At 35.0% G+C, this 22712-nt stretch overlaps 1 protein-coding gene across 19 annotated transcripts in view; it reads right to left on the bottom strand.

Moving 5' to 3' along the window:
* The window catches only part of SOX5 (SRY-box transcription factor 5), a 963841-nt gene that overhangs the window by 115430 nt on the left and 825699 nt on the right, over positions 1–22712 (bottom strand). For 14 of the 19 annotated variants that reach the window (XM_045811725.2, XM_045811726.2, XM_045811732.2 and 11 more), the window contains one exon: positions 10082–10205. In XM_045811725.2, coding sequence (XP_045667681.1) covers positions 10082–10205 — 124 coding nt within the window. The remainder of the gene's footprint in view (positions 1–10081; positions 10206–22712) is intronic. The other 5 variants (XM_045811739.2, XM_045811733.2, XM_087855694.1 and 2 more) reach the window with 1 other exon arrangement.

The following is a 22712-nucleotide window of genomic DNA, read 5'->3' on the forward strand; positions in this document are numbered from 1 at the left end:
CAGTAGTGCTACTAAGGCATCATTTAAGCTCTTGCACGATAATTCATTTTAAGCTGCTCGAAGAGAATCATTAATTAGGGAACAGCTTCTATATCCGAACCTACATTAGACTACTGTGTCTACATTTTGCTTCTGTGTCTTATGAGGATATCATTGGTACAGAGAAAAGCACCCCAAATGATTCAGGCATTTGAAAGTAGTGATTTAGAAGGGGGACATTGGCATAAGCCACTTAAGACCAAATCCAATGCTATTTCTCTTTTATTTTCCACTTTTAATAATAAGGTTTCGCAAGCATTTCATTTTTTGACACCTTTCATAGCCTTTCCACTTTTCTGTCTATCATCGATGTCCTTCCTCCTGGAATGTATCCGGAATCTGTGATCTGCAGGTTGAGAACAGGACGTTTACTAAACCCCAAAACAATAAGGCTATGAGTTATACATTTGGGATGACTTCTGGTAGAGAGCTTTCTACTAGAATGATACATTTTAGACCTCTGAAAATTAAGAAACTTTATGGAATATCCCCTCCCCCTAAAAAATGAAAACCAAATAACGCAAAGGTCTTGGTCAGAAGTATAGTGGCCTAGAATCAACTCCTGAAATTCTTTTCATTATGTCACATCCTAAATGTTCAAAACAGACTTATACATTTAATAAATAATAATGATATGTTATACTTTTATAATAATTTAAATTCCTGAGAAATGCGTATACTCTCCCATCCAGTTTTTAACAATCTCCTTATGAAGTGGGTAGGACAGACATTATTGTAGCTACCTTAAAGATTAAAAAGCTAAGGCACAAAGAAGAAAATGACTAGCCTAAGGGCACAGAATGATATGAAATGGAATTGGACTACCAAGGTCTTTTGATATCTTGTTTAATTTTTTTCCTAACAGAAATTATTAAATCCAGACAATTAATAGTTTTGGATTACAAGTCTCATTGACGCTTACTTATAGCATGACTCACACCAGCCAATTTAAAAAGTTTTAGACCTGGGGCACCTGGGTGGTGCAGTCGTTAAGCATCTGCCTTCGGCTCAGGGCGTGATCCCGACACATTCTGGGATCGAGCCCCACATCGGGATTCTCCGCTAGGAGCCTGCTTCTTCCTCTCCCACTCCCCCTGCTTGTGTTCCCTCTCTCACTGGCTGTCTCTCTCTATAAAATAAATAAAATCTTAAAAAAAAAAATAAAAAAAACAAAAAGTTTTAGACCTTCCATTAACCAACTAGGAGAGCATTAGAATTTAGAGGCAATCTCTTGTGAAAAATGTTCAAAGGGAACAAATAAATGAAAGTAAAATGCCATATAGAACTGGTTACATGGAGAATTCATTTGGGGCAGATATGTGCACACAAAAATGTTTACCTTAGAATTATTTAACTGTAAATATTGTCGACAAAATTAAATGTTCATTAGTGGGGAATGCAAATAAAATATGGTAATCCAGCCTAATGAAATATGATGCAGGACGAGTGAGATCTAAAAGTAGGGAAAAGAAAAGATGGCCATGATTTTTTTTATATTATAATAAAAATTTACTCTCACATACATTATATATTATGTAGTACATATCAAATATATAGTATATATGAATCATAGCATACACATTACAACCTACAGATATGTTCATGTCATATATATTATGTATCTGTATCTATATGTAAATAGATGTATATACATACATATGTATAAATACATACATATTTATATCTGTAGTTCTGGGAAAATAAGTACCAAATTGTTAACAGTGATAACCTCTGGGGAGTGGGTTTATAGGAATATATGAGTGATAGATAACTTGCAGTTTCTGTTTTCTATACTTCTACATTGTTTGAGGTTTGTGTAGTCAGCAAGTGCTATCTTTAATATATTAGGAAAAAATGTGAAGGGTTGTTATGAGCTGACTATATAAATAGGTTTAAGAAAATACTCTTTGACTACAGAGCCAAAATAAATTACTAGGGAAATAGTACTATTTAAAAAGTAGCTGCAGTTCTCTCTGCTTCTGCCCTTTCCACTGCCTGGAATGGAGATATGGCAACTGGGAAAGATAGCCAAGACCGTGAGACAGGAGCCATAATTTGGGGAAGGTGGTATAATAAATAAATAAGAGAACAAGCATGGGATTTGCTATCACGAAGCTACCATAGGAGCAATGTTTGGACTATTAAGTAAGTGAAAATATTCTTTCACCATGTTTAAGTGAGTATTAGTTTGGTCTTTTACAGTAGGTAAACCTAATACAGTATCTGATTCCATATGATATTCCAAGAGCATGACTTGTTAAGTCCTCATGGAAAATACGTATCTACTGTAGAGTTAGAATCAAATGTTCTCTTCCCCTGTTCTATTAACTACTTTTTCTGCTTCCATATTTTCCTATCAACCTCATGACTAAAGTTTGCCTTCTAATGTAGTTTTTTACAGTGAAAGAGCATGCATACTGTAGAACAGAGGCGTCCAGTATCATTGACAGCTACGTGTATTCAACTAAAATAATGTATTGCTCTTCTGGGCTTATACTTCAGTCTGATGACATTAGTTTCAGCCTGCTACAGAGATGAGATTCCATGTTTGTCATGGCCAGATAAATATGAATTTAGAATTCTGAGGGTGAGGCTGGACTGTGCCAAATTCATGTATGGTAAACATCACCTTTTGAGGCCTCTTGGCTGAGAGGAGAGTGTCATTAGCCAAATACTCTTTCCATTTGACGAATCTAAGTGATTAAGAATCAAGTCAAAAAGAAAATGCTGATCCAAATGGGTTTATATTTAAATTGGATGGCATGCTTGTGTTAAGTTTTAAAAAAGCAAACAAGATGGATTAAAAGATTTAATATATATTTATAGTCTTGTAAGATCTGAGGAATTTATTGAAAAAAAGGGGTTTTGCTTTTTTTGTTTGCTTGTATGTGTGTATTTTGTTGGTACAGAGTGTGTGTGGGGAGGGTTGGATCCTAGTGACTAACATAGCTCAGTTATCATCTCACGGACTTATGATGGTTAAAATTAATTACATGTCTATGTTTTATAAAAAATAAGGCACAATATAAGCTATTATTTTTATACCAAGGTATGACACTTTGTCACAATAAAGACATGTACATCTCCCTTCTCTCAGTGATGAATCTTGTAAAAATATTATAAACTCCCTTTTAGGAAAAAAACACATTTTATTGACCTAGAAACATCTTTCCCATGAGAATTGGAGGGTGGCTGACACCATATAATTGTGGAATGTTATATACATTTTTGCACTCAATTCTCTTTACTTTTTAATCATCTTATATTTTTAAGCCACCAATCTTACTTCTTGCAGATGGGAATTTAAATGATTGGCTGTTTAGGTACCACAGCAGTTCTTTAAAAAAAATATATATATATCATGTACATATATTTACTAATAGTACTAATTATATATATTTATATGATAAATATATAATATAAATAATAATATCATATCATATCATATCATATCATATCATATCATATCATATCATATCTATATTTACTAAGCTCTACAACAAAGTCAGGTTCACCCAAAGTCATCGGTTTATAAAATGTGTTGGGGGGAAGAGGGTAAAAAGAAGAGCTGGTCACAATAATTTTAAAACACATAAATACAGAGCCTGAATATATGATTACATTCTCTTCTCTCTGCTTATGTACAAAGAACCTACAGTATGTGATCCTGACAACACATGTTTCCTATTTTGTCAGTTTGATAAAAGCGTACCATGTCAATGGTTTTTAGCTTGTGATTGGTGATTGTTTCAGCACTGATTGTCAACGACCTGTATGTCAGCTGACACAGCTGACACAGTTAAATCAGAAATTAGCATGCAGTCTCCTAAAATGCCAGACACATGGACCCTTTACACAAGAGAGATATAATGGAACCCACATGATATCCCCATTAAACAATGAAACATGTGACATTAACCAAAAACAGGAACACATCAGCAAATATGCCTGAGGAAGCTTATGGTATTTAACTCCTAAACATTAATTTTATTGTGGTGTATGAGGAACTAATTAACTGAGAGTTTCCTTTTTTATTGGAAGCGGAAATACTGTTCAGAAAAACTGATGAAGAATAAATACAGCATATTTTAAGTTTATTAAGCTTGGCTCAATGACTTCTATTTATTTAAGCTAATCTCATAAGGCAATTAAATATTTCAATCAGTAACTTTATATGGCTATTTTATTTAGCACGTGTCTGAAAAATTAATCAATGTGTTAAAATGTGGAAAGAGTACGTGAATATATTTCCATTTTATACAGCTAAAACAATGACTAAGTACATTTTCAATCACATGATCTTTCCCAACATGAGCTTTGATAAATATACAAAGGGAAAATGACAACAGATAAAGTTAAAACTTGGTGATTATAATGTAAATAGTTAAGTTTGTATCTACATGAGACAAATGGTTTCCTTCAGCACTGTAATACTTTTCCCTAAATAATTCTATTTTCCCAGAGGAAGCTTCAATCAGGTGTGGCAGAATGAATTTGATCCTGGATAGGATATGCAATGCAATTAGTTGCCAGGTGTGGTTTCAGAAGCCCCCCCCCCTTTTTTCCTTTTGAAACAATGCTAGGCACTACTTCATATATAATCCTATTTAATCTCTATAACAATTCAGTAAAATGGGTGTTATTAATCCATATTATAGATGAGGAAACTGAAGCTCAGTAACCTGCAGAAGGACAACCAAAGTAGCAGAACAGGGCAAAACTTGATTCCAAGTCCATGCTCTCTCATTCCAAGTACCTTCCAACTAGTAATTGCCTACTTGACACCGGGTTAATTAAATCAAAACGATCAAAACAATTAAATGTTTGAAATCATATAGACACAGGAATCAACTGGTATAGACAAATGAATCAACTGATTATCTAACAATATTGTCCATAACCCGTAAGTGCAAGATAAATTTTGTTATAATATTCTGTTCTGTGGTTGTAATATGATTGGTCAACACCAAAAGCTTTCTAGTAAAAAAGGTCGTGAATGAATACAGACTAGACTAGGCCAAAAGTTTCTAAAATTTCTTGGATTCAGGCACCATCAGAGGCTCAATAATTTTTTCACGGCACCTGCAGGACAAAAGAAATACCCAACTGTTCCGTTTTGTTAAGTAGTAAGGTTGAAAAACTAAGGTAGTTTATGTAGTGTCTGACAGTTGTCTCTATTTTCCCTAAAATTTTAAAATATGCTGTATGCCCCTGTGGATTAGCAAAAGCACCCTGGCACCTTAGCACATAGTTCGGGAACTTTAGCACGAGGCACATGCCCATCTATGGGGAAAGACTCTATCTGTAGCTATGTGACACATTCAATTTGACACTTTGGGCTAAACTCTTGAGCCAACTCTTTTACAACTGTTTGTTTTATACTGTATATAGAAAATGGGTTATTTTATTGGATTGCCTTCCTGTAGATTTTTTTATTTCCATATAAAATGTGTTCCTGTCAAAAATTTCTAAGGCAGCTATTAGAATTATATGACTAGAAATTTTATACCCAAACAGAAAGGAGAGGGGCAGAGGACTGTAGTTATTAGTAAAAAGGGAAACACCTAGTCCTCTCATTTCTGCCTATAAACTATGTGTTCTGAAAGAACAGCATTTAACCTTTAGGGTGAGGTGCAAGGAAGCCATGTGTTGTGGAAAGAAAACTGGAAATTGGAGTCAGTGAAAGTGGTATCAACCAAACTTATGACCTTCAACCACCTTATCTCAAAAGTTTCTCTCAAGTTTAATATGCTGAAACCAACATACATATTCAAAATTATTTTGAATTTTGTTAGATTTTTTTTACCATAATAAGCAAACACAAAAGTGGTATCTTCTTGCCAACAGGCAATTATTATGTAGGTGTCAAAAGTGTGCACATTTTATTTCAAAACTATGTACCTGAGAAAAGTTTTGTGGTTCACGAGTTGGAGTCCTTGGTTAAGAGGTTAGGATTTCAGTCAGATTTTCCAGCAGAGGCAAAGGGACTACGTCCTTGGACTCTTCAACCACCCAAAGTGTATTTGAACCAGTTCATTATTTGTAAACCATTTATTTTATTATTCAGTATTAGAAGCTTAGTTATTTAGTTTTAAAATTTATTTCAAGAAATTTAAGGACACTTTTCTGATTAAAATGAGCAGAGACCTACAAATATACTTTAAAATTGGAATTTTGGGGGCACCTGGGTGGCTTAGTTGGTTAAGTGTCTGACTTTTGATTTCGGCTCGGGTCATGGTCTCAGGGTCCTGAGATAGAGCCCTGAGTCCAGCTTTGCATGAAGTCTGCTTAAGATTCTCTCTCTGCCTCCCTCTGCCCCTCACGCCCAACCCCCACTTGTGTGTGTGTGCATGTGCTCTCTCTCTCAAAAAAAATTGGGATTTTTAATTATGCAGTATAAAAACTGGGGTATGTCTACATATAGCAACTTAGTTGACAGTTTTCATAGAACTGACAAGTTAAATAGATTATTTCATTAATTTCTTCTCCTGAATGGAACGGACTATGATTGGAGTTGATTGATCAAATCAGTGTTTTTACATAATTGTTTCCAATTATGTACATATATTAAAAATATTCAATTTAATAATGCACCATTATTTGTACTTCCTTAGAAGTCTGGAAGTATTTTTAGGTATTAAGACATAAGTAGGAAAAGGAATAACTAGATATGGATCCATGAAGAAGTGTGGTTTCATGCTTGATTTCATTAGTAGCAAATGCCAGAACAGAATCTGAGTTTCTGATAATACTACATCAATATTTGTGAATTTGTCTACATATTCATGGATAAGAGTGGACTACAACATTCTTTAAAGCTTCTTTTCTATCTAGACAGTTTGCTCTGAATTCTTTGGCTGTACAGCTATTAATTTCTATTGTTTACTGACATTCATTCTAGCAGTTAAGAGAGAACCCAGCAACTCCATTCTGTAGGTCCCCATTCCATGCCATATTTCTACTCTAACATTTCTCAAAGAGAAAGTATCTTTAGGTCCAACTGAAAGCTTCTTTTTTGGAAAACAGAAGATGCTAACTCAATCGATGAAGATTAGGTTCCCCAACTTTTTTTTTTTTTTTTAAGATTTATTTATTTTAGAGAGGGAGACTGAGCAAACAGGGGGAGGGGCAGAGGGAGAAGGAGAGAGAGAGAGAGAATCCTGAAGCAGACTCCCTGCTGAGTATGGTGCCTGAGGCAGGGCTCGATCCCAGGACCCTGAGATCATAACCTGAGCCGAAATCAAGAATTGGCCGCTTCTCCAACTGAGCCACCCAGGCACCCCTAACTTATGTTTTTGTTTTATATTTTTTCTGTTGAGAACATTTTAACTTTCCTGTGTAGTTCCAGAGACTTTTATTTACTTTATCAAGTCACATAGTCTGAATAAAAAAATTTATCATCAATACCTTCTTTGAATGGACTGATGAAAAGCATTTGAGTTTTTGATACCAACAAATACATGTTTCATATTTACTTGAAACTCAAATCAAGATGAGTTGGTCAGCCTCTTTCATTGAGAACTACGTAATAATACTCAAATTAAAATAACTGGCGGGCAGAGAAGTCACATATGGTGGACAGTTATGGAGGGAATATAATAAGAAGGCCCACTAAAGAAAGATGGCAAGATTTGTGTCCTTCCCTGTCTCTGTTCTTTCCTGCAATGTGATTAGGGAGGAACAGTCTGGACTATTTACTGATTCCACCCAAACTGACTCAAAGTACCAGAGTGTCAACAAGGGTGGTACTTTCTTTTGTTACTGGCTTCTTAGTTTTAGAGTTTGGCATGATGCTAGTTTCAAGCTTGCCAGCAGCTGTAAAGACTTTATTCTATTTTATTTCCAAGGTCACAAAAGAAATGGTATTATCATTTTGAGCACCAAAGGTATAAATATCAAATGGTTAATATACGAACAATTTTAGAAAGGGAAAAATTTCTCCATGCCACTCACATTAACACTGAAAAAATCTATTATGCCAACTCTGTCAAATGGGAGTGAGGTAGAGGTGTTCTTGACCTTTTCCAGGCCTAGAGTTACGCTATTGTTCATACTCAATATGGTTTTCTCTTCAGCACAATATTTGCTAATGGGACTTATTTCTACAGTTGCTTAAAAAAATTTCTTTCTGGAAAACAGAACTAGTCTATATGTATATATTGCAGGTGCAGTCTGAGGCAACTGATGATTTTTAAAAGTGTCTTTTTTTTTCACTTTAGTAACCAAGGTTACCAAAAAACACATTGGTAACATGTGTTTAATGTGAATAGTAATTCCTTAGGAAAATGGAAACAAAACAAAACAAAAAAATATTTTATGATTAAAAACTCAGAATTTAATGTAGCAATAGAGTTTAAAAACTGTATTTAGAATTTAAATTATTTTTATAATTTAAACATTTAGAATATAAATATAGTCCTTAATTGTAAAAATATGTTGGTGTTCCTGGATAGGAACAGATAGAATGACAGAAAAGATAGAATGATGTGGAAATAATATGAAATGAATAAATTCGGGATCCAGAATGAGAACACAGTCTTAAAACATATGAACCTGAAGTCAAGAGAAAGATGTGCATAAACAGTATAAAAACTGCAAAGGGCAAAATACCATATAAGTGTGAATTTTCATAGTCCTGAGTTCAGTTCACTTTTATCTAGACTCTGTAGTCGCAATCTACTCTTCTGAACTGGCTCTCCATATTTAAAAAAACTATATACCATTTTTTAATATTATATAAAGAAAGTTTCGAAGACTGGGAATAGATGTTAAAATGTGAAAATTCAAAACATCACTTAGCAGGAAGCTTACAGCTGATTTCTAGGAATGTTGGACAGAGTTTCTCATATGCAGTAAGTACTGAAGCATAGCAAGATGTTAATGGGGTAATTTATTACTATATAAATGAACCTAAATATACTGAATTTTACAAAAGAATATTCTACATGAATAGCTAAAAGATGATATTTCATTAATTGTTTTCAATTATGTTTCTACTTTTATCAATGAAAATATTTCAATAAACTTGCCTTCTCTCTATTTTTTATGGCCATGGTAATAAGGTTCTATAAGTATGTTGCTTAGCAGTCTAGTCTCTCTTTGGAGTTTGCTATGATTTTTACTTAACAGATTATAGTTGGCATTTTGGCTACTTAACTTTTAGAAAGTGAAGTATTAGACTGTTTCCCAAACTAACAGTATACGATTTCAATTTTGGTAAAAAAAGGAGTCATAAAATCACAGGCATCTAAATTTTATAAGCTATCTAAACAGTTATCTTAGTATAACTTCTCACTTAGTGTAAAAATGTCCTTGTAGTGTTTGTAATGAGGTGGTCATTCATCCATTCATTCAACAGGTAATGGAATGTTGTACTAAAAGTTTAGATATAACAATGAATAAGACAGAATCAGCACCCACCTTCATAGATCTTACAATTGAAATAAGAGAGAAAATACAAAGGATCCAAAAGGACTAGGAGAAAGGGATCTAACTAGGTTATGCAAGTTCTCTCTGATCTGAATTGGAAGGTGTTCAGAATATTGAGTAGAACAAACATTGATAATGTAAGTCAAGAGTCAAGAAAGAGTATGGTTTGGTCTAAGAACTAAAACAAGACTACTGAGAAATTAGGCTGTAAATATAGGGAGGATATAGACAGTGAAAGGCCAACTAATTCACATTAGGAAACTTGAGTTTATCTTAAAAGGCAATGGAAAGCAATTGAAAAGCATATTCCTACCTTATCTTTGTAAAAATAAACTGAACCTGAGAATTACATTCATGTTATAAAAATACACTGGAAATGGAAGTTATGAAACTGAAATATAAAAGAGCAAATATTGGCTTCAGAATCCTAGTAATAACCTAAGTTCTTTTAAATACCAACATAAATCCTTTTCTATACTTTCTGTGTGTTTCCTCTTCAAAATAAAAATGCTATATGGGTGATCTCATTTCTTGGTGTGGCAGGAATATTAAATTGCCTAATTTAAAGCCATGTCCTCCACCCACTCCCAAATGGAAAATCAGTGGTACTTACTACATCCAGCCTTATAGCTGAAGCCTGGAGGAAGGAGGAATCCTTGCTGGGCAGCTGCAGCCAGTGTCCGTTGATCAGGAGGGAACACGGGAATCATTAATGGCGGCAGTTGACCTTGAACCTGCTGAACGTTATAGAGCGAATCAAAGAGGCGAAGTTTTGGTGCTCCATGCTTCCCACCCTCCTTACTTTATGATATAAGAAAACCATTTATTTAATTCAAATATACTGGCATACAAGCTTGCTCAAACACTGGGCCTGAGGTCATGCCTTAGACAGGAAAATTAGAATACACTATAGTTGGAAGGTGTTACCAAATTCACTTTCTAACTTAATGAATAATTTCCCTAGATATCCTATATGAAGCATCACTACTTCATACAAGGGAGCCTTTTCTTATTGCATTAATGTAATGGTTAAAAAATTACCCTTAGGTTGAACTAAAATCTCCTTCTGTAAATCCTATTAGGGGTAATGCTACCTTCTAAAACAAACCTAAATAAACTGGTATCATTTTACATATAACTAGCTTTTCATTATTTGAAGATAACTGTCATGTTCATGTAATATTGCAATTTTTTGAACAAAAGAACTGCAAAGAAGCTTAGAGAGTCACTAAGACTTTCCCCTTTATTTATAGAAAGGTAACTAGGGCCGAAAGAGAATGGATTTGTCCAAGGTCAAGGAATGGGACAGTTAGATTAGGTCTAAAATCCAGTCCCTTGAATCTTGTTCTGTGTTATATTTTTGTCTTCATCTCTCTTTTTACGATCAATTGAACCACTCCTCAAACCACAAGGTCTCTGTTTTGGTTGCCATCTTTGGAATATACTTTAATTTGCTGATGTCATTCTCAGAATATGGGAGTAAATAAATAACTCAGCACAATGGAATCACTATCGTCTTTGAACTGAGCAGAGATTTCTAGAAACATAACCTAAAATAGCATTTCTGCAGCAATATCACATTAATGATTAATGCAAAGGTTGTCATCACTAAAATAAGTAGGCTTTCCCCTCCAAATATTTAATTAAGCAAGATCGCCCTGGTAAACATGAACATGATGATTGGTTAGTGTTTGTCACTAAATATATGACCAAGAATTTAGTGTCATACTAAAAATCACATATCTGACACTTCATTCTCCCTCACTCTTCCTTCCACACATTAATTATTTGGAAAATATTTAATTAACACCTACTATGTACAAGAAAATGAGCTTGTCAGTAGGGAAACAAGAGTGAACAAGAAGAGCAAGATTCAATGTAATGGTCGCCCATTACATTACAGTGCGGATAATGATAAAAAAACTAAGACAAACAAATACCCAGAAAAGATTGCAAATTCACTCAGCTGCCAATCCTAACAGCCACCCTGAGCTATCTCTCAGACTTGTTTTCCCTTTCTCTCATTGGCACTGAACATTCTTGGGGCACTTGTGATTCTCATAGTGCTAATCATTTCTTACTTTAAAAGTCCACTTTCAGTTTGTCCATTACTTCATCTTTCACAGTAAACCTCCGAGCTATTTCTGAGATTTTGGTTGTTAAGAACGCGCCCTGTGGTTTGGGGGTGATGTTTGAAAGAAGGCTGGGAGGGAGGGGGAAAGAGACACAGAGACAGAGACAGAGAGAAAAATAAGCACTATAAGAATGAGAGATCTGTTTTCAGCAATGACTCTTAATTGGAAAGCATTTCTTTTAGCCAAAAGGATTTTTAACCTGTCACTGCCACCAGAGTGAAACTAAAAGGGAATGACAACAAAACAGGAATACAAAAAGACAGTGTCTGAAGGTTAGCACGGAAGGTTTAGATCACTACAGTCAGCATTTTTTAAGCATATTGGAGGAAAGATATACCTTATGTAGAAACCAATGGAAAGCAACTGATTAAAGACTCAAAATTAGAGAGTGCATATTGAGCAAGTTTGTAGGAATAAGTGGTCTAAAACAAGAGATAGACATCCGAAGGCAAAACAGCGTGGGTGCTAGTTTAGTGCAAGATGAGGACACCAAGCAGAATGACAGCAAAGAAACAAACAGCAAACCAGCCCCTGTATATATTTTATACTTCGTTGTTTGTAAGTAATCATATTGTATACAGTACATCTCCTTTCGAAGATACTGTCGGTTATACGATGTAAAAATAAATTTAGCAAGAGCATTTAAGAGGGAAGAAGAAAGGGACTTCAAATGAAACGCATGTAAGGGCTATAAGAAGTATCCAAATTTTAGATACCTCAAAATTTGGGAAAAATAACTTCCAGAATTGTAGAAACAATAGGTTCTTGTTTGAGTGCAGGAGTTCTCAAACTTGAATGTATATTAGAATCACCTGGCAAGTTTTGAAAAATTCTCAATGCCCAGATGGCTTCCTACGCCAACTGAATCTGAATCAATAGGGGTGAGACCCAGCCATGAGCATTTTTTTTAAAGTTCCCCTGATGATTCCAGTGTGCATCCAGATTTGAGAAGTTCTGTCTTAAAGAATGCTTTCAGTCACTGTGGACACATCTTTTTGTCTTCTTCATGTTTTGCCTTGAGTTACAGAGAGCCTTCAGGTATATAAGCAGTTGAAAGGGAGACGGCCTGACTCTTAACAGGTTCTGGGGCCCAAAGGGTAGAACCAGATATTAAGCTAGATGGCTCATAGAATTCCTTCTAATTGAGTCTTTTATCTGTTTTTATGTGTCCCTTTTGTGAGAAACTTGTGACGGTTTGCTTTTACCGAAAGAAGAGCAACCAAATCTCTCCACACGGTATTCAAGATTCTTCCCAGTTTGTCCTCAGTCTATCTTTCCAGGTATGTTGCCCTTCTTCAGATCCTCTACTCTTGCCTCAAAGGATCACAAAGAGTTCCTTGCATTCTTGGTGTTTTTCCATGCCTGAGTGTGTTCAAAAGTATTTTCTCCCCTGTTTTGAGTGATTTCTCTTTTCCTTTTCTTCTTGGCAAAATTCTACTTATTTTTCAAAGGCTTTTGAGACCCACATAATGTGTTTGCCTGTGAAGCACTTCTTTCTTGTGGTGCCAATTTTCAGGCAGAAAGAACTCTTACTTCTTTTAACCTCATAAAGCTAATACAATACTTACTGTATTGAATAATAGTTACTTGTATAACTCGAGTCTCCCTTATGACCTATGAGCTTATTTAGAAAAGAGGTTGTAACTTATTACTGCACCTCTAGAGCTTAGCACAGCAGCTGAAATTATTATATATGTAGTGATAATTCATGAATAAAGATGAAGAATGAATTATATGGTCCCACCTTTCAAAATACGTCTTTGTGCACCAACTCCAAATGTCCACAAAAGGCCTACGGACAATAGTTACTTAATGACCAGAAAGGAATCCAATTTCACCAAAGAAGAACGGCAGCATAAAGTACTAACAGCTTTGTGTTCTTATTTTTAAGCCATAGATAGTCTTATACATTATGATATGTCCATGATTCTTAGAATTATGTATGCACGAAGAAACAGAAAAGTAATCTAGATATATTAGAAATTTATTACATATTTCTGTAATGGACAGATATGCCTGCCTATCATGTTCTAGTATCATGCTGTTTAATTATACCTTTACAGTATGTTTCAATAATAGGTAAAGTTACTACTCTATCATTACTATTTTCTTTTTCCAGTATTTCCTATTTTTCTCTTAACATTTACTTTTCCACATTAATTTTAGAATATGAATTTTTTTAAAGATTTTATTATTTATTTGTCAGAGAGAGAGAGAGAATGAGTGTGGAGGAGGGCAGAGGCAGAGGGAGAAGCAGGCTCCCCGCTGAGCAGGAAGCCCAATGTAGGACTCCATCCCAGTACCCTGGAATCATGACCTGAGCCAAAGGCAGATGCTTAACCAACTGAGCCACCCAGGCATCCCTAGGATATGGAATTTCTACGTGAATTCATTAACCTGATGGCTTGATAGCCAATAGCAGGCCTTATCTTTCAATTTACTCAAATCTTTTGCTTCATATAATTCTTGTAGATTTTTGGTAATTTTAAGTTTATTTAAAAATATTTTTATTTCTGGGGTGCATGAGTGGCTCAGTTGGTTAATGTCTGACTCTTGGTTTCGGCTCAGGTGACGATCTCAGGGTTGTGGGATTGAGCCCTGCGTCCAGCTCTGCGCTTAGTACAGAGTCCGCTTGGGATTCTCCCTCTCCCTCTCCTTGTGCCCCTCCCCTAGCTCACATACTCTCTTTTTCTCTCTAAAGGAAAAAAAGAAAACCTTTAAAAATATATACATATATATTTTTTTATTGCTATTATAAAGGGAACATTTTCTTGTTACACTGTTTAACTAATTTTTGTATGTACATAGACTGTGTGTGTGTGACAGTTTCTATCCAGGTAAATCACTTAAACCCTAATAATTTAACTAATTTTTCATGTAAAAATTCGAGTATTCTAAAGAATATATTGTAATGAATTCCATGCTTTAAAAATCTGTGTGTTCCAAACCTTTGTCTTATTATGATTATGGAAATGCATTTTGCTTTAGTTTTATAATTTGTTTTAGTGTCTAAATTTTTCAAGATCCACATATATAGAACAACGGAGTTTTAAGGCTGAGAAACAGCAAAATAAATATAATCCAAAATGTGTGGCCAATCCACATTTGCAACTAAAAATGCCTCTCAAAATACACTTGATCATTATTTGTAGAATCTATATGTGCAAATTTGCCTACTCACTAAAATTTACTTACTACCCCCACCAAATATACTTGTAGCAGCGCTTTTGCAGTCACTCACAGACATGCGCAAAGGAGTAAGAAATTTTGTTGGTGATTTCACTATTTAAGATGCATATAAAATCAATAATAAATATTAATAAGGTGTCTTTAAAAAGAAACACACGTATTTTAAAATAAGGTTATGTGTTGATCAGGTGCTGAAAATGGTGTGACCAAAGGCTCTCAGGAACCTAACTATACTTTCCCCAGGAGCAATTGTTTGGTATTTGCTAATTCAGCACTCATGGCAACTCTATAGAACATAACTAGCGCCAATAATGAGCAGCAATTGTATTACTGCTATATCTTAACTAATTTTCAGTTTACTGCTACTGAAATTTAGTCACCCTTTGGGAGAAAAGGACACATCACTTCAAAATAGTATAATGTTTTCCGGATAAACTCTAAAACTAGTTTCTTATAGGGTTAGTAATTCACACTTATATTTGAAGTTTTGAATATTTCCAAATCCTATTCACTGTTAACCTCATTTATTTTCTTTGACTTAATGCATTAAATTCCTTTTAAGCTTCTAATTAAGGTTTAATATGTGTGACATTTATAATTAAGTTTCAATAAAATTCTTTTGTCACAAAATTTTAGTCCTTTTAATAGGCAGCATGTTATTCACTAGTTAAAATAATAACCCACAATAAATTTAAGAGGCTACTTCCTTTAAGACAGCATATTATGTTTTAACATTTTTTATCATCCTACCACATAGTGCAATCTTGCCCTCGAAAATCTTAAGAATCCGACATAAACCAGCCACATTACCATACTTGTAAAAAAACCAAGTTAATACTTATCAATTATTCATAGTTAAATATTTTCTATTTTATGTAGATATTCTATTGCAAAACCCTTTAGTGACTCCCTGAAACTAATATATCAACTAGGTGCTTAAGATTATTCATTTAGCTCTCAGTCACATGGCTCTGTTTATTAGTTTATTCATTCAATCAACATTTTCACTAAGCAGAATGCGCACTTTAACCAGGGATACGAAGATGAGTTCACATATGATAATGCCTGCTTTCTAGGAACTGTGGGTCAGTCTGGTGGGGCAAATGTATAGGTAACTATAATACACTGCCATTAATTCAACAACAGAGACTTGTATAGGATACTATGGAAGCACAGATGAGCGACTCCTAACAGCCAGGAGAAAGCAAGGCAAGGCTCATGGGGATAGGTATATCAGGTACAGGGTCTGAATGGATAAGTAGGAGTTAGCCAAGCAAAGAGATGGGAGTGTGGGAAAAGAATTCTAAGCAAAGGATGAGACATGAGCAAAGAAATAAAGACAAGAAAAAGCATCATGTGAAGGAGATGCCATCTGAGCAGTCTGGGATAGTAAAAAAGGTAAGAGGGATGCAGTGGTGAGAAGGTCTATCTGAATCAGTTTGAAATTCCCCATGTAGGCTCTGGGGAACCACTGAGGGAAGTTGAGTAGGTTAGGTAGAATACTATGGGTATATGGAGAACGGATTTGAAAGACCAAGCATAGAGACCAGATAGGAAGTGATCAGGTATCGCTTCTCGGCCTTTTGGCTAAGATCAAGTGTAGGAAGTGATCAGGTAGTAAGCTAATAGAGTCAACCGGGCAATAGATTATGAAAGCTTGATCAGTAGTAAGAGGGTTAGGAATAAGGAGAAAAAGCCAAGAAATATTTTTTTTAAATGAGAGATGTTGATAATGCGGGGGATGTTATATATGTGTGGGTATGTAAGAAGTCTATGTATCTAAAGTACATATATATATATTATATATATGTAATATATAATATATATATATACATACATACATATATGTGAATAAAAGGAGAGAGTAAAAAATAACTCTCGGGTGTCTAGTTTACGTAACTGTTTATACCAGAAAGAAAGCATAGATGGGTAGTGATAGTTTTCATGGAAAGATAATGGATATGGTTTCTATATGATGTGTTTGAAGTACCTAAATATTATTCTATTGGAGATATCTTGTTAGCAGACAGATAAAGCTCCAATCTGAAGCTAGGGAAAAGATCTTTAGAGGCTACAGTCTGATGAGTCACCAGCTGATAGAGTGAACTAAACAATCTAGAGAGGGTCTAAAGTATAAAGAGAAGAGACAGCCTAAAATCATCTTGGTCACAATAATAACCAAGGAGGGGCAGAGGAAGAGGAATCTACAAGTGGAGAGGTAAGATAAAAATAAAGAAAATCATGAGTACAGTGTCACAAAAAATGGAATTTCAAGGCTGAGGTAGTAACTAAAAGTGGACAGGCAGCAAAAAGAGTATTTTAGAGATAAAAAAATAATATATTCTAGAATTGTTAATTAGAGGATAGTGATGAATCTAACAACATCAATTCCATTACAACAGAGGGTAGAAACCATATTGCAAGTTTGCAGTCTCAACGACAGGAAAAAAAAGAGAGAGACACCAATGTAGACTACTGTTCAGAGAAGGTTCAAGGAGAAGTTAGGTGAGATATTTGACAGCAGCTACCTAGGGATGCATAGACTTTATTTAGGTAGCAGTGTTTTCAGCACATTTATTGACTGAGCGGAGCAAACAGATATCGAGAATTTTAAACATAGGAAAGAGAAAAACTAACTGGTGGACCAGAGTTTCAGAGGAGGCTGAAAAGCAAGGCAGCATGTAGGGATTAGCTTTGAATGAGAAGAACAACCCATGCTCTGGGCCCTGAGGAATGGTGTTATTTGAGTGGATATAAGCAGCTATGTTTTATACACAGGGAAATGAGAAGGTAAGGAAAATCAGACCTGACGAAAGAACTTTCCTCAGTGATGAAGGCAAGGTTATATACCCAAGATGAGAGAGACCAGGATTGACCAAGGGAGTTCAGCAAGCGAAAGGGAGTTTGGGATCATCATTGAGAGAAACGAAAGGAAAGTATCCACGGACAATTAAAAAGAATGACAGAAAATGCTAAAGCCTTAGGAGAGACCTCATGAATTAGGATGCTGTGAGTCTTCCCTTTCCTGTGATTCTTCTCAGAGCCTGTCACTGTGGTTGAGGAGCAGAGAAGGTGAATTCCGGCACTCAGGCTGGGGAAGAAAAGGAGCTTGTGGGAACTTCAGCAAGGAAAGGTCATGAGGAAACCAAAGTTACTATTGAGTAACGATGGGCTTTGGGTTCTACCCCAGGAAGAGAGGCCTGGAAGGCATTACTAAATGGGAAAAATATAGAAATCAAATAGCTAGAGGGACTCCACGGTATCAAGGAGCAGTTTGTGTGAGAGCTCGAACAACATTAAGTTAACTTAGGGTGGTAGATTTGCTCAAACTACGTACACAAATGTTAAAATAAAAGGCAGTTACATGATTTAAGTCCTCACAACTACAAATGGAATGTAAAATCTAAAACTTCCAAATGTTCCTCGAGAGTTCAGTCAGATGAGTTCTGTCGTGTTCAAGCACACACCACCTTCAGGGATCGGTTCACCTACAAGTGAAATTCAGCCACCGTCAGCAGGGAACACAGCAGCTGTTTAGAAACACACAGGGATACTACACAGCAGTTTTTGAGAAAATGAAGAAGATAATATCCAAATGAGATTACAAGAGGGGTTTAGGTAGGCAGGATATAATTACCCAAACTGGAGTAACCAGGATGACAAAGCTGACTTTCTACCATTAGCGAGTAGAGGCAGGGGATCGTCAATGACCACTAACAGTTTGTGATTTTTCATTTCATACAACAGAAAGAAGATTTGTCAGTTTATCCTACCCAATGCAATGGTCTTTAGGAATGAAAACAACTACACGAAAATGAAGAATAAAGGAGTCCATTTATCTTCCAATTAATCTACTAGGAAGACTAAAGAAAATCTCATCGAGAGATAGAGGGACATAAAAACAGTGCTAAAATTGCCATGCCTGCCTCTCACTTCCCAACAGCCACACTGGGGTTGTATCACCTCTAATTTCATGTGATTCAAGACAAAGACAAAGTGGCCATATTCTTTTAGAACAAAAATGAACAGCCATGTGGATTTTTTTTACATAGTACTCTTCTTCGGCAAAAAGCCACAGAACTTTTTTTAAAAATCGTTTCCAAGGATGAAAGTGACTTTGCCAAGCAAAGTGGCTTCAAAACAGGCCTCAAAAATACTAATAGAAAGACAGATGGTTCTACTAAGAGCTTGGCTGCCAAAATTTAAAAAAAAAAAAAAAGTAGGGGAAAAAAAAAAAGAAAGGAGTGATGCTATTGAAGCTGACTGCAAAGTTATCTGATGACTACAAATACTTGTGTCCCATCGCAAGTGCTAACTCTGCCTCCAGGGCTGATAGAGCCAAACTACTAACTTCGCCACATCCGATCCCCCTGTATTCCCACCCCTCCTAAGTAAAACCTGTCAGTGCCAAGCCCCACAAAACTGCACAAGCATGCACTTGATTCTGACTGACTGCTCTGCAGAAGCAAAATATTGCATTGAAGGACTCCTATTTAGGAACAGACCCACAAGGAAAATTGCTTTTCTTTTCAAAACTGCCTGTCACATTTTCTTTTTCTAATTCCCCCTTTCCTCCTCCTCTCTGTCACTGAAGGGCCCCTGGGCCCTATGAGTTTAGATGATACAAACTCAATTTGTATAAAGAAGGCAAGAGGCAGCACCACAGAGAGGTGGAGATAGTTTGCAAGGATAGAGAAATAATCCAGTCAAGACACAGGGCAATTTTCTTTCCAAACTACTACTACAATAATACCTCCACTTTATTTCCTTCAGGGCAACTGTCATTTCTTTTTAACCAGATTGCTACTAGATATAATAGAAACTGAAATATTATATGGTCACTGACTCTTCCTTTCAATGGCTCATTTCACTATTGCATTTTTACTTTTGCATGATGTGTGTATTGTTGGCATTGTTACTGGCATACAACCACTTTCAAATGATGTAGAATTAAGACCTCTGTCACTTTCAGGCCACGAAATTTCATTCTCAGTACTATGCAGATTTCACTTGTATAGTTTTCTTGTCTAATAGTACCTGTTAGTTATTTTCAAAATTTAAGCGTTACATTCATATGAAGCACCATTTTAAGATACATTAAACTCATATCTACCAAAATGATAGCATTTCTTATAAATATAAAACATGCTTAAACAAAGTATATTTGCTGACTTAAGGGAAAATCTCTATTTTAAAAGTTGATAATCATAGAAACTTGAGGGTGGCAAAAATATGGTGTTAAATAAAAAAGCAATTGTGAAAGAGTATGGGGAAAGCAGTCATTTCATTTGCCAAGGACAATTTTGAGCCGAATGAAAGAATTAAAAAGGCAATGATTAAAATATCTCAAATGATGCATTATTTAGGATCAGATTATCATCTGTTTCTTAAAGGCAATATTTTATGTAGCTCGATAGCTGTTACTTGATAAAACCAAAGTCTTTCTTTATAATGCAACTCTACTTGTTTCCTCAAATGTGTGTGACTATTTGTATTACTTATCATGGCTTCTGACAACCAAACAGCCTAGTTCACATGAGTGTGCATGGTCCTCTGTTCGCATGAACAAAATCAGGCTTCGCAAATTTTAATACAATCTTATTTTATATCATGCATTACTATGTCAATTGTCATTTACATGCAAATGAAAGACAACATAAAATATAATGACCAACATGAAATATAATGTAGTTTTCAATTATATTTCTAAGGACACCATCATTAGAAAACTTAATAAAATTCACTATGTATTGATTTCTGATTTATGATGTTTTGCTCGATGGCCTATAATAGATTATTAGTGATTTTTTTTTCTCTTGCAACATAAATCTCAGTTCAACATAAGTTCTTTAAAATATCACACCTCAAAAAATTATCATGTTGTGGGGAGGGTTAAATTGGAAGTGACTGTTAATGTGTGCAGGGTTTCTTTTTGGAGCGATGAAAATGTTCTGGAATTAGACAGTGGGGATGGTTACAAAACACCATGACTATACTAAAAACCACTGAATTGTATGCTTTAAGAAAGGGTGAATTTAATGGAACACGAACTGTATCTCGATTAAAAAAAAAAGCAAAATGAATAAATTTTAAAAGATCACACTAAAAAGCATACAACTTCACTACTATCTGAAGCAGGGTTAAATGCACTTTGAAATAGTCATGTCCAATATTAGAATAATGTTTTGTATATTTATAAAGCTTTTGCACATAAATTAGTTCATTTATACTTTATCCTGCCTCTTGGAGATCAGCAGGTCAGGTGTTGTTATTTCAATTTTATTAAGAAGGAAATTGGAAAGGAAAACAAATAATTTGGAGATTTACTTATGATCACACTAGCCAAAAGTAGAGCCATGTCTAGAACTTAAATTTTTGAATCTTCTCAATTATAAAGAAATTATAAAACAAAAATGTAATAATTTTCTGAAATAAAAATACTGATTTATATAAAAAGAGAACATCATCAATATTAATTCCCATATATTTGCTCAGCATAAAAAAGGATCACACTTAAATTATCTTTAAAAGATAAAATTATATTATGTTTTAAGAGATTTTTATAGCAAGAGTAGCATTTTGACTTTGATTTTCTTTCATATTACAATTTATTTTGCTTTTTTTAAAATTTTTGCTTTTTATTTATTTTAAATTTTCTGTCCACGCTGTTTTTTGAAATTTTCAATGTGTATACATACTACTTTAATACTCTGAAAATTAATCAGAAAAACAGAGTTGTAATAGAACATTATAGTGCCTGGCATATCATAGAATACTTAATATAGGAATTGCTATCCTAAAGATCCCTAAAGATCTTAAATTGTGAGTCTTTGTTGCCTATTTTGGTAGAAAATAGGAAAAAGTTCTTTGATACGTGACTAAAGAATGATTGAAAATAAAATTCAAATTTTTCCACTCTGATTTTCATAAAAAGTATATATAATACTAACATGTATTTCAAAGTTTCCTGTAATCATTACCAATCACTTTGACCTTTATTAATTTATTTCTTGCTGAAATATCCTACAGCACTAGTTTATTCTGTGCAATGAGCATTGGATTATGAAATCTCTTAACAGTTTCTATTTCTTGACTGTGTTACTTTACACTTCCCTCTTTAGATTTAGGATTATTTCCAGACAGGAGACTTTTTATTCTTTGACCTGTTTTCAAATTAGAGAAAAGGAGGTGAAGCTGAAAACTTCACCTGATTTCTACTCAAGAACTACTTTTTCCTCAAAACCCAGCATAAGCATCGCTGTCTTTTTAAAGACTACCCAAATTCTCCAAGCAAAATATATTCATTCATGTGTTGAGCGGCCACTTTGTGCTAAGTACTGCTCTTGTGTCTAGGAATATTGCAATTAATAAGACAAACATTACAGAGAAAAAAAAGAGGAAAAAAGAAAGCTGGGGTGGAGGCTGCAAGTTTAAATATGGGATCAATGATGACAGTGCCATAAAGAGCTGGAAGAACTGACACAATAAACCTCAGTAATCTGGGGGAAAGTGTTCCAGGCAAATGCAAGAGGAGATGCTAAAAACCTAAGGTAACAGGGCGTCCGAGTGGCTCAGTCAGTTAAGTGTCCAACTCTGGATTTCCGCTTGGGTCAAGATCTCAGGGTTGTGAGACTGAGTCCCTGGTGGGACATTGCATTCAGCAGGGGGTCTGCTTAAGATTCTCTCTGTCCCTCTCCCTCTGCCCCTCCCCCCACCAAATCTCTCCCTTACAAAACAAAACAAAACAAAACAAAACAAAACAAAACAAAACAAACAAAACACAAACAAAAAACCCTAAGGTGAGAGTGAGCATGCTGTGTTCAACAAACTATTTCCTTCTGCCTCTACTCCATATAGGGATTCCACTAGGTTGAAATTACTTGTGTCTATTTCCATGAGTAAACGGCTCTAAGGAAGGGC

This window comes from Ursus americanus, chromosome 25, assembly GCF_024610735.1.
Source record: "Ursus americanus isolate L20-20 chromosome 25, mUrsAme1.1.p, whole genome shotgun sequence".
NCBI lineage: Eukaryota > Metazoa > Chordata > Mammalia > Carnivora > Ursidae > Ursus > Ursus americanus.